The sequence below is a fragment of the Paroedura picta genome, chromosome 14 (assembly GCF_049243985.1).
Source record: "Paroedura picta isolate Pp20150507F chromosome 14, Ppicta_v3.0, whole genome shotgun sequence".
Classification (NCBI taxonomy): Eukaryota; Metazoa; Chordata; class Lepidosauria; order Squamata; family Gekkonidae; genus Paroedura; species Paroedura picta.
In genome coordinates, this window is record NC_135382.1 from 36,443,819 (window position 1) to 36,457,124 (window position 13,306).

At 44.9% G+C, this 13,306-nt stretch overlaps 1 protein-coding gene and 1 long non-coding RNA gene across 3 annotated transcripts in view; one reads left to right on the forward strand and one right to left on the reverse strand.

The window, feature by feature from the left end:
• Positions 1 to 13,306, forward strand: part of FTO (FTO alpha-ketoglutarate dependent dioxygenase) — a 202,490-nt gene that overhangs the window by 137,340 nt on the left and 51,844 nt on the right. Inside the window, exon 9 of one of the 2 annotated variants that reach the window (XM_077310548.1) lies at positions 6,420 to 6,465. The exons of the other annotated variant lie outside the window; for it this stretch is intronic. Coding sequence (XP_077166663.1) covers positions 6,420 to 6,438 — 19 coding nt within the window. The 3' untranslated portion in view covers positions 6,439 to 6,465. Of the gene's footprint in view, positions 1 to 6,419; positions 6,466 to 13,306 lie in introns of those variants that run through there. 2 annotated transcript variants of the gene reach the window in all.
• Positions 1 to 13,306, reverse strand: part of LOC143823859 (uncharacterized) — an 85,751-nt gene that overhangs the window by 46,984 nt on the left and 25,461 nt on the right. The gene's annotated exons all lie outside the window — the stretch shown is intronic.

Here is a 13,306-nt window from a genome sequence, read left to right on the forward strand (position 1 = left end):
CAGACTGCAGTGTGCATGTTTATCTTTTCAGCTGTGAGGTGCATCTCTGAGAGAGGTGTGCCTGCTCTAATAAACTGCTCATTAAAATTGTGTTATACAATTTTATACATCGTTGTAGTCTTTGAGCCGGGTAAGAATAATTGTACGTAATGACATAAGTAAGATAATCACAAGTAATCACATAATTAAAGCATGCACATGCGGATCTCTCCCCCCCCCCAATCCGTAAAAAGGAGTTATAGAAATGTAAATATAACACAAGGCCCCTTCCAACTCTAGGATTCTATTATTTTAAGTGCTAAAGGTAAAGGTATCCACCCCTGTGCAAGCACCGGGTCATATCTGACCCTTGGGGTGACGCCCTCCAGCGTTTTCATGGGAGACTCAATACGGGGTGGTTTGCCAGTGCCTTCCCCAGTCATTGCCGTTTACCCCCCAGCAAGCTGGGTACTCATTTTACCCACCTCGTAAGGATGGAAGGCTGAGTCTACCTTGAGCCGGCTGCTGGGATCGAACTCCCAGCCTCATGGGCAGAGCTTTCAGACTGCATGTCTGCTGCCTTACCACTCTGCGCCACAAGAGGCTCTATTTTAAGTGGTACAACCCCAAAATAGATGTGCCACCTCCCTCATCTTACCTTTCTCACCTTTCCTCCATTTTTCTTCGCAGTAAGCCTGCCACATAGGTTAGGCCTGGCTTTCTAAAGCAGGGTTTCATTGTTCCCGAATGAGTGGGAGTTAATTAATTTTTAATATATTTTAAAAGTTTTTAAAACGTTTATTGGGTGATGCGACCATATATGGTCATGTCAACCTGCCCCGCCCCCCGCTCCCAAAATAGCCAATGACGGGCCTGGAGTGGGTGGGGAGGGGCCCCGGGTGGGCGTGTCCACAGCTCTGCTTCCACAGTTGCACCACTTCTGGTGTTCCTCAAAATCCTGAAAAATATTTCAGGGATTTCTCAGTGGTGAAAAGGAGTTGAGAAAGACTGGATTGGGCTCAAAGCATATGAATGGCACAGGTTCACCCAATAAGCTTCACAGTAGGTTGGAGAGATGTGGACTGATGTCTCTCAAATTCTAGCTGGACCTCAAACCTTTATGCCACGGTCCGTATCAATAGCTTTGTGGCAACGGATCTGCGGACAACGGCCATTTTTCATGTGGCCAAGCAGTACCCAAACTTAGCAGGCATCTCAACCCTAAAGACAGAATTTAGTTCTGTATCATTTTGTCTGTCATGGCTTTGCACAAAAAAATCTTGGGGAATTTAGTCTGGTCAGATTGGAGAGATTCGAGTTCACCGTCCTACAGAAATATCAAACGTCCAACTAGTAAGGACTCTTCAGGGAGATACCTTCATGGTTCTTTTCCTCCTCCTCCTCTGTTTCCTCCTCCTCTTCTTCTCAGTCTGTTGTAATGCCTCCGTTGGCTTTAGCAAGAAGTCTTTACAGTTCTCATTCTTCCTTAACTGCCATTCGTCAAGGGACTTAAAGTAGAAAAAGAATGCCTGGTCTTACAAGGACCTCTGTGAATCAGTGAAAGATGTTGGTATGCAAGATTTGAAGATAGGCCACCTGGTCTACATCTTCAGGTGGTTTCTTGAGGGCCAGGAAGAAATTAGTCTCACAGCACAGTTGAAAGAACACCTGGGCTTTTACCTGAGGCGCCGATTTACTTGCGAACAAATTTATCTTTGTTTCCTTCCCATACACACCTAGGAATTAAGTAACAACCTGTGTTCTTTTTTTTAAATAAAGGGGGGAGGGAATAGCCCCAACAATTTGAAATCAGTGTGACTCAAGACTGTAAATCACTTTGTCTTTCTCTACTTGTTTTATGACAAAGCTGTACGGAAGGGAAGCGGCAGAATTCCAGCTTACCTCTCTTGTACCATCAGTGAGATAAATAGTAGATAACTTGGGCCTTTGATGAGAGGAAAAGGGTGTCGGCTGACAAAAAAGATAGTGTGGTGTATTGGTTAGAGTGGACCTTGATGAATTGACTTGTTCATCAGTCTTCTGGATGTCATATATTAATTACCGTATTTTGTAATTATTGCTGCCACAAAACCTAATTTGTAGCCCCTTCACAGTTTCTTGTAATTTTATTAGAGCCATTGGGGGGGGGGGGGTTTGCCCAAAGATTTTGCCCGAATATATTCCCCCCCCCCCTCTTTGTGTTCTGAATTAGCATCAATTAGTACTGGGTGTAGATTTCCCCTAAAAGGGTAAAAGTTCTCTCTGCTTTGTCTTTGCTAAAAGGGTAGAAGTTCTCTCTGCTTAGTCTTTTAGGGAAGCCCTGGTAGGTTTACCCACTCAGGTAGCATTAGACTTCCATATGCACCAGTCAAATATTCATGATATAAGGTTGCATTCTGGGGCATTCTTCAATCTGCATGTCGCCTGCCTGCCTAGGACATATATTTTATCCCTCAATCAGGTCATATCGGCACATGAAAGATACATCCTATAAATTCTTTACTACAGCTTGTGATTCAGGAAATATTTTATGGAAGACATATTTTAGGTTGTCCATCCTTTGATTTCCCTCAGAAACTAATAAATAATCAACAAAAATATGATTAAAGACACAGCTTGTGAACTCTCATCCAGAAAGGAACGCTCACTGGTAGAGAAATCCGTCTGATCCGGATCCGTTTATTCTCAGAAACAGAATTCTAACTTAGGTTTTCAAAAACCCGATGAAGGCTTTGGCTAAGTTTTGACATGTGATTCTCACACTCAAAATATCTGTTGAAATAAGGAAGGGGGAGTGTGTGTGTGTGTGTGTGTGGAGGGGAAGGCTCGGCCTTGAAATTACAGAAGGATGAAACGAAGCTTAAAGAAGCCAGAGCGGGAAATTACTTATCTGTAATTGGAATTTCCTAAAACACACAAAATAAAAAAACACACGCAAAAAATCCCTTTCAAATCAACCAGGTCTCAATCAAATGTCCGTCAGCGTTAACCCTTTTTGGGGCCAAATGTAGGCACCAGGCTTTAGATAATAACTCGGTGTGTATTGGGGGGGGGGCATCATAAATGTCTTATAAAATTCTGTAAGGTTAGCTTTGCCCCTGTAGACAGATGTAAAAAGGAGAGCATAACAGAGTCTTATAACATTATGCGTGGTGAGCAAGGATGGATAGAGAGACCTTCTCCCCATTATATTAGCACTCAGGGGCACCCGGTGAATAAATAGACCTGAATGGCCCCTCCAAAACCCTTCCACCAAATTAGGAGTTTTGCTGCAGAGAAGGAAACATTCTTTTCAAAACTCTTTGCTAATGGAAAGGAGTCACTGCATCCAACACCTAAGAGGGTCTCCCCCCCCCCCTTACCATATCTCCTGTCTTTTAGATGTGAGCGGAAAACTCTTTCTGTTCCCCAGCGTCAGTTCTGTGAGTCGTTTTGCCTCTCCCAAACTTGAAGCATTTTAGTCAGGGCGTAAGCGAGATCATGCCTCTTTTGTTCTTTGAAGATTTTGTATCCCATTTATCGGCTTAATTTGCTCTTTTGGATGACTTTATTTTATAAAATATAAAATAAAATCCATCTATAGCCCACCTTCTGACCTGTGCGATCCGAGGTGGCTGAGAGAATAAAGACACCATAAAACATGTCACACAATCGTACCAGAGCAGCCCAAATGCAACTTTCTTAATATAAAACTGAGAAGCTAAAATAGACATTTCCAAGGGGGGGGGGAATCTCCAGCAGATGAAATCGTAGGCAAGGTTTTCACCATTTGGTGGAAATGGGGAGAGAAAGTATACACCAACTTGGAACTTGGCAACAGTTTTTTGAACTTTGTTTGTAGCCCTCCCCCCATTAGCAGCCATTTTTCTGATTGAACCTACCCATGAGAAGCCATTTTGTGGCAACAGCACGTACCATTTCTTAAAATTTCAAAAATGTCCATGGGGGCCAACAAGATTGGAGGACTTACGATCTAGAGCAGCCTTTCTCAATTTTTTGTACTGTTGAGAAACTCCTGAAACCTTCTTCAGGCTTTGAGAAACCCCAGAAATGGTGCCATCGTGCAGGAGATGGTTGGGAAGCAGAGCTGTGGACACGCCCACCTGGGGCTCCTCCCTTTCCCATCCCCTCTGGGTTCATCGTAGGCCATTTTGGAAGGGGGCTGGTTGACATGACCATTTATAGTCAATCAATCGATACATATTTAACTCATCTAATATATATATTAAAATTAATTAACTCCCACCCATTCAGGAAACCCTTCCAGGGTCATCAAGAAACCCCCGGGGTTTCCTGAAACCCTGGTCGAGAAAGCCTGATCATAGAGTCATAGAATCATAGAATCATAGAATAATAGAGTTGGAAGGGACCTCATGGGTCATGTAGTCCAACCCCCCACACCATGCAGGACACTCACCACCCTCTCGCTCATCCACTGTCACCTGCCACCCCTTTGCCTTCACAGAATCAGCCTCTCCATCAGATGGCCATCCAGCCTCTGTTTAAAAATCATCTCAAATGGAGTCCTTTGTTTTTGGAAGAACTCTTAATGAGAGAGATAGAATGATTGCTATTGTAAATATTGTTAATGGCCCATCTCTACCTCTTGTAGCTATTGCCCTATGGGTGGAGGGACCTGGAGGGCCCATACGTGCATTAAGGATACTCAACTACATCACACATGGAGAGCATTAATAAACAAAGCAATGGGAGTATCGCTGGTTTGGATTGGCTACGGTGGTGAAGCGCTGACTCGGGCTGCTTTGCTAAAAGAAAGACGGATAAAAAACGTTCTTTGACCGGTCGAGATTTTTTTTTTTTTAAGTAGAAAAAAGGAGAGGGAACGCCAGCTCAGAAAGGTTGCATTTATATGTGGCTCTCCAGCCCTGTATCTTGACCTTCTAATTACTTTATTTGAAACAGCACTGAGGGTATCATAAAACTGGAGGTTGTCTCCCCGTTAGCTTTATTCATAAATTAAAGCTGTTAGCTTGGCAAGGTGAAAGTCGTGGCAGGGTGTTCATTACTGCACAAGTGACGGCTTGTCAATAGCGCTGCTTTTTAGTTTGTTCTAGTCAGCACTTGTGTTCGTTTTGTTGGGCCGCTGGGAAATAAATACAACAAGATTATACATTTGGAAATACCACAAGAGTTCATGGGGAAAAGGAGGGGAGGGGAGAAAGCAGAGGGCCCGGGAGAAAGAGAAGGCGGGGGGGGGAAGAAAGAAAAGAAACCGATAAATTATACACTCGGTCGAAAGTGACACACTATCTTGTGCTATTAACAAGCGGAGATAATTGCGGGGAACTGTAATTCCAAGTTTTGCAACTTACAGTACGCTGTGTCCGACATCAATCTTAATAGCGAACAAAGCAATTTGTATTAAAACTTAATTCGCTTGGTAACTTTCAGCTGTATACAAGAGAGCTAACAGATGTAGCTTCTCTCTCTCCCCCCCCCCTCCTTCAGTAAGTTCAAAGGCATTTTGAACATGGAGAGACATGCTAATGTAGCAAGCCTTGGAGAAATATTGCATTACTCCTTGTAATGAAAACAAATGCGTGCCATTATATCCTAGTTTGTGTTTATTTAATAAAATATACCGTTTGCACGTCGAGGAATTTAGCCTTCCTGAACAGGGAACGCTCTGACGGCTTCTTTTTATTCACCGATCAACCGAGCCAAGGCGATAATGCCGGCTGTGTAAAAATGAGATTTCTGCTTATTGCTTCTATAGCGCACTTTTAACGTAATGGGGTCGGCCACCGATGGAACCGAAATGCAAAAACGAGCCGCTTTGATTGCAGTCCCTCACACTTAAAATCTCATTCTGAAATAATGCAATCAGACCGGACAGCCCAGTAAGGAGGTGCCAGGGCTTCTTTTGTGTGCAACCAACGGTTGCTGCAGACTGGAGTAGGTAAAATTAGACAGAAATGCATTTTCTGGACCCCCCCCCTCCGCCCCCAAAGTCCTTATACTTTAAATCTGACCATTCCTTTTTTGTTGTTGAAATTAGGCTCAATCCTGAGCATGAATAACGTAAGCCAGAGGGAGGACTGAGGCAGTGACTGGAACAGGAGAAGGGCTAAGCAGGTAGAAGACCAGGAATGCCCCACATATTCACACTGCTAAAGCATCACCTGTCTCCAAAGCATCACCTGTCATGACAGCATAATTGTCCACCCCTCTGTTCATCCTCACAGCAGCCCTGCAAGGTAGTCTAGGCTGAGAGTTCAGAGTTCCGCAGGGCTTGCAAGACGGAGCTCTTCCGCCAGAAAAACCTGCAGAAAAACTCACTGAACTACTGCTTAGGCCTCCCTCGATCCCCTTCCCCCCACCACCACCCGTTTCTTCTTTTTGCCCCAGCGGCTTTAGCCAGTAATTACCTACTGGAATTTTAACACTGTTTTTAATGTTTTCATTTTTACTGGTTGTAGAAAGGATACATACTTATGAGCGCTGTGAGCTGCCCCGTGGTGACCATTCACAAAGGTGCAGTATAAATATATAAATTAATCTAAATAAAAGAATGCGTGACAGCCTCAGGGTCACCCAATATGCTTCATAGTCCTCTGACTTTCCCTTGGCCATGGGATCGAAGTGCTCCCCCATAATTGCTTATAGAGAGACATTATTCGTTATCTTTTTATTCTGGGAGGGGGGGGATAATACTAACATAACTGTAGGGTTCAGAGTTTTGAAGCAGAGGCACGTGTTTTTGTATTTTGACCATCCTAAATTCAACCCAGAACCTTCCAGCTAAAAGGCCTCTGGAAGGAGGCATTGGAAAAGTCCTTTCTCTAGACCAGGGGTAGTCAAACTGCGGCCCTCCAGATGTCCATGGACTACAATTCCCAGAAGCCCCTGCCAGCGAATGCTGGCAGGGGCTTCTGGGAATTGTAGTCCATGGACATCTGGAGGGCCGCAGTTTGACTACCCCTGCTCTAGACTGAGACGCTAGAGAACTTATAGCCCTTAGAAAAATCGGTCAGTCTGGATGGGCCATACCTGGCGATCCAACTCAGCCATGCTAGGACTGGTCAGGGGTAAAAGGAAACCAGGCAGACAGAACCCACAATGGTTAGACACGATCAAAACAGACACTGGCCAGAACATTCTGCTTTAGACTCAGAGAAATCATGGGCCCATCTAGAAGGTGATGATGTTAGCCATTCAGTCGTGTCCGACTTTTGCCGATCCTGTGGCTCAACTGTCACTGTGTTTTTCGAGCATGCAATGCTTCTTTTAGTTGCATAATGTTTTTTTTTTAAAGAACCGCCTGGAGGGATGATAAAATCATATCCCAGAAAACACACGGGTGGGCTAGGTTGGAGGAAATAAAGTTTTGGCTCTCAGGCTTGCCAAGAAACATCCCCCCCCCCCAATCCCATGAAGTCAAAAGAGCTGGAAAGTACGTCCTTTGTACTACGTGTCTGCCTGTGCATTTCTTTTCTTCTGGAGCTCTTTTGGCCATGCAACAGGCGAATCAATACAAATCTTTGCAGTAATCACTTATTGATTTTCCTCGGATATAACTCCATTTAAAACATTTTTATCCCCAAGAGTAGAGGCTATCAGTGAGGGAAGTAGGTTCCCTTGACCCCATGCGCAGTTCACCATTGATTAAGAGAAGCTAAGTTTGGAAATAATAATAATAATAATATAAAGAACATAGGGGAGGAAAAAAACAGAGGCACAGGAAGGTTAATAAAGGATAGGAAGAGACATGATTATATTCTGTCCAAAGGGGCTGGCAATTTTTTTAGGTGGCAGGCCTTATCCGTGTATTCCCATTGTTACTGGAAAGGTGAATTGCGTCATCTTCCACCTCACAAGTAAGGACTTCTTGAACACAGGAAAGTGTGATATACTTATATGTGAAGGTCTCATATCCGGCCTATTCTCCACCAGCTGCAATGGTTACCAGTTGAATTCCGGATCAGACTAAAGGTTCTGGTTATTACCTTCAAGGCCACACGCGGTCAGGGCCCAGTGTACCTGAGGGACCGCCTCCCCGCCTATGCCCCCAAAAGAGCTCTACGCTCTACTGCCTCCAATCAGCTAAGGATCCCTGGCCCTAAAGAAGTCCGTCTGGTCTCGACCAGGGCCAGAGCATTCTCTGTTCTGGCCCCTACATGGTGGAACGAGCTCCCAGAAGAGATCAGGGCCCTGACGGAGCTTAAACAGTTCCGCAGGGCCTGCAAAAAGGAGCTCCTCCACCAGGCATTTGGCTGAGACCAGACATAATCAACAGCGACCAAGGGCCCCTGCTCCCCCCCACCCCCCCCTCAGAATTCAATAAATAAATAAACCACCCCCCTCAGAATCCCATCAATAAGCCCTGGACCTGTTTGTAGTACTATATTGTTATACCGTTATATTGTGCTGTTATTTTGGTTACAATTATTAGTTATCAGTTATACATGTTACAGACTGTTTTATGTATTGTTCTCTGTTATGATGTAAACCGCCCTGAGCCTCCGGGGAGGGCGGTATATAAGTATGATAAATAAATAAATAATAAATAAATACTGAATCAGATCCATGATCCATTACGGTCAATATGGTCTGTTTCAGCCCTTCTCAACTTTGTTACCATCAAGAAACCCCTGAAAACTTCTTCAGGCTTCGAGAAACCCCAGAAGTAGCATGGTCATTCCAAATATGATTGGGAAGCGTAGCTTGTGGACACGCCCACCCAGGGCCCCTCCCCTTCCCACCCTCTCTTGGCCCATCATTGGCCATTTTGGGAGGGGGGGCGGAAAACAGGTCGAAATCACCATAAGGTCATATCACCCAATAAATGTGATTTGAAAAATATATAAAAATTTAACTCCCACCCATTTGGGAAACCCTTCATGAAACCCTGGTTGAGAAAGCCTGCTCTATTTGGACTGGCAGTGGCTTTCCAAGGACATCTCCTACTTCCTGGTCCTTTGAACTGGAGATATCCACGACTGAACCTGTCCATGGGGCAAACTTGCTCAATTACAGGTGGAAGCATCCCCCCCCCCCCCAGGATCATGTTGGTCTATGTTGTTAAATAGAATGCTTTAGCATGAGAACATGAGAACAATTGTTGTTTGACCCCTCTGCATGTTTGCTCAGTCACTGAATTTATCGGAGGAGGGATTGCAAGGTTAGCTGCCTTGATGGGCAATAGCTGAAGGACAACTGAGAGATCTAAATAGCAAGTCAACTCTTACTTTTGAAAACTATGAGTAGATTTTTTTTTTAATTGCAGGGTGCAACAAATGAATGCGGCTGGGGGGGAGAAGGTAATAGCTACGAGGAAACGACCTGTACAAGGAATTGGTGCAGTTATGTCGATCCAAATCAGTGTGGGCGTATCCAAACAGCTTGTTGGGTGACTGGCTCGCTGCTTGTGACGAGGAAGCAAGATGTGAGCCAAACTGGCATAACAAATAGCTTCTAGGTCTTCCGGTGTCTCAATTGCATTGACTTGGATGCCAAAAGATCAAAAGCTATGTGCGCGGAGCCCGTGTTTATACAGCTCTTTACATACAAACACACACATACACACACACAGTCTCTGAAAAGGCAGAGTGTGTTTCGAGCAACCCATTCTTGTGATCCAAAGCAGACTGAAAACAAAAACAGACGTATCTCATTTTTGTTGTTGTTGTTGTTCAGAACATTAAAAGGCAATGAGGTGGAGTGAAAGAATAGGAGATATGAAACAGCCATTAGGAAAATCAATAACTGTAGATACGCTGCCCTCGGCTGCAGTCTTAAGGACGCTGCCTGAGAGTAAGCCCCATTGAGTAACATGGATCTCACTTCCAAGTAGACCTGTTTAAGCTTGCTCCCCTGGATAAATTGCGGAAGTCTTCCCGTTGATGGTTTTCATTATTGAATTGGGTCCTAATGGAGGAGACGTGGATGATATTTTAGTTCTGGAATCTTCCTTTGGAACAACAGGGTGATTTCTCAACTCTGAGCAGCTCCCAATGCTATAATAAGAAAGAACCCGTACAGACACACACATATCTTCCAACTAATCAATCTTCCTCTTAATTTTCCCCCCCTCACACTAATGTATTATTGACTTCAGCAGACTGAACTTGCACTTGTAGACTAACCCGCTACTATTTCAGCATCTTGTCTTGAGCCTTTAAATGTTGCTGAACAAGAAAAATATGTCAATAGACAATGAAAGTCTTCATTTATGCTTTCAAATTGAGCAAACCGCTCTGAGCGGTGCTGTAAATTACCCCTAGGAATGCAGAAGCGGCCAACAGAGAGAGACTGCTTTTTAGTGACACGGGACGTGACTGGCGTCGTAATTAGTAACATTTAACAATATATTAAGTTTATCTCTTCTCTGTCCTCGTGACCCCACCTGCCAGCCTCCGCCCCTTTCCCACTCTGAGCAGGGCTCACCTACTTTTCTCATAAATCATGCATCTTTTTTTTTGTCACTTTCCTGTTTCTTTCTCTGTTAATTAAAGAAAATTACCAAGTGAACTCCTTATCCAAAAATCTGGGGATGGTGCTTTATGGGGTGGGAGGAACCTTAGCAGAGTTTCACCCAGACGGGCCCAGAACCTTGGGAAAAGGAGAAGGGAGGCGGAGAGAGAAATTCTGTAATGTATGTACAGACATCTGCTCCTAGAATCAGTTAGGGGTCTCCAGGGTCATCTAGTCCAACCCCCTCCAGAATGCAGGAAATTCACAATTGTGAATGTTGTTCACAAATCAGGTGGGCCACACTTGGGATCCCAGGTCACCCACTATAGTGAGATGTCTTCCAATCTTGTTGCCCTCCAGCAACTTGGGCACCAGCAGGGGGAAATGAAGGGGAAGAATACATACCCACATCACACTCATAAGCTTACATCGCTTCCTTCCGGAATGCTAGAGAGTCTGCCATTTCACTTCCAGTCAAAACTGGAAGTGGCCGGGTGGACGCTCTAGCATTTTGCAAACCACTCTATGGTAAAACACACATTCACTCCCGGGAGACGCCAGCTCTGGGCCGGTAACCCTCCGGCCCGCACCAAAGTGATCCAAAGCAGGTACTAAAGGCCAAGTTTGCACTCCGTATAAAGCACCTGCCAGCGACTGACAGATGAGGCCGATCTGATTGCTCTATCAGAACATTCATCTCCAACCTTGATTAGTAAACCTATTGAATTATGATTAATTCGTCAGAGTGCGGCTGACAGATAAGGCACTTTATCTGACAATACTGGAGCCGTCGCTTTGCCCCGGAGCGCACGCACGCACACACACACACACACACACACACACACACACAAAATCCTCACGGTTGCTCGCAGAGTAAACAATATCAAATGCAGCATGCTGAAGAGAAGAGCAGCACCATGAGCTTTTGGACTGAGTCTGTGATTCTATGATTCTATGAGGCTGCAAGAGCCTGGCCTCTCACGTGGAGTGGGGGGAGCAGGAACCGGAGACGGGGAGCGAAGACAGGAACCTGAGACTATCGGCACAGAAAGAAGATATAGCCGCTCTACCCTGCAAAACCGCCTTTTACCAAGTCACACCACTGGCCTGTCCAGCAATAAATTCTATCCCACAGAGGTCCCTTCCCAAACCCCTCCCCTAGGCTCCACATGAAAGAATGAATGGATGAATGAATGAAAATTCTAACCCCACCCCAGGGCTCCCCCCCCCCCAAATCACCAGGAATTTCCCAACTCTAGCCAGCTCATTGGTCATTCTCATTCAGTACTCTGACCAGTAGTTCTTCGGCAAATCTTTTCCTGATTCTGCTACCTGAGATCTAGCTTGAGATGCCAGAGAATGGACCAGGAGTCTTCCATGTGCAAGGCATGCGCTTGTCCTCCTGAGCTGCTGCTTCTGCTACTCTGCCTCTTCCCAGCTCCCCAAGGAATTAATAAAAACAGATTTTAAAACTGTAGAACGGAAAACTCCCATCTAGCTGGGGCCGTTTCCCCGAGTGTGTTGGCCTTAAATCGCAGGTATGCTGTATGAGCATTAAACAGTCCTGCCATTTTACCTAGCGCACTTAATGCCGCCGTCCCTGCAAGTCAATTTATGACGTGTTCTGTGTTTTACAGCCTTACCGCCCCGCCCCCCTTTTTTAGCTCTCCCGGCTGAACTTCTGAGTGCTGAAAGGTTAAAAGGTGTGTCGCAAAGGCCTCTGACATAAAAGCACATCAAGGCTTTTAAAAAAAAAACTCAGGGGGGGCCTCTCGAAATGAGTGAATAAAACCCAAGGTGTTTATTTCCTAACTGCTAAATGCAATTTTTATACTGTGCGCTTCTATTCTGAAAATTCGCTTGCACGTCTAAAGAGGTTCTATAATCAACTTTACCTGCCTCCAAGTGTTAATAAACACTAAACTGCGCATGGAAAGTTGGGGTCGGGTGAACAGCTGGTCAGATTTTCCATTTTAAATCCAGGTCTGAATTAGTTTACTACAAAAAAAAAAAAAAAACAACCCTCCTTCCTTTTCCCCCACAAGACGAATTTACAGCATCAAAATGGCCTACCTGCTCCATCTACCCAGATGAAAATCGGAGCGTGCCAATCCACAGCCCCCACCGTCTTCCCAAATGAGGCTTCTTCCAACAAAAGTGTCCTTTCCCCATTTAAGTCCCCATGCTCCGTGCCAGATGTATAGCCGACCCGAGCTTTCTTCGTTCATTTTGTCACTTACATGTTTACCCAAATAATGTGTAGGCGCATTTTTGTGGCCTGCAGCTGTTGACATCTCTTCATCATGTGACATCTCTTCATCACGTGTGTGCACCAGGGTGACCTTGGGCCAGTCACAGTTCTCTCAGAGCTCTCTCAGCCTTACCTGTCTCCAAAAGTTCCTTTTGTGGGGAGAGGAAAGGGAAGTGAAGGTAAGCCACTTTGTCAAAGTAAAACAAGGCAAAATATAAATCTCTTTTCTGTATTTTTCTCCATTTTGGGGGTCAGTTTGTGGCTTCGCTCCCGATTTGGGGCATTTTCTGCATTGTGTAGCTGCCTGGGACAGTGAGGGGAATGTTTGTGCCACAGGGATATCATTTCTACATCCAATGGAAAATCGGTTCCCTGAGGAACTGCCCGCAAAATTCCTCTTTTTGCCATCAAGCATCAGGGAATATTTTCTCCCAATGTTGACATGGCACAAAGAAGGGCACCCCTGGCTGTCGTGCGGGTGAGCCTCCCATGACCCAGAGGTGCAGCCGAATCTGGGGTTGCGAACACATCTAACCAGTATTAATCACAACATATTGCTTAGCCGATATGTGAAATCTGGAAAATCTTGTTTGCTTTCTTGCTCAACCTCTTTGGAAGTGAAAGCATTTGACTTTGCTGTCC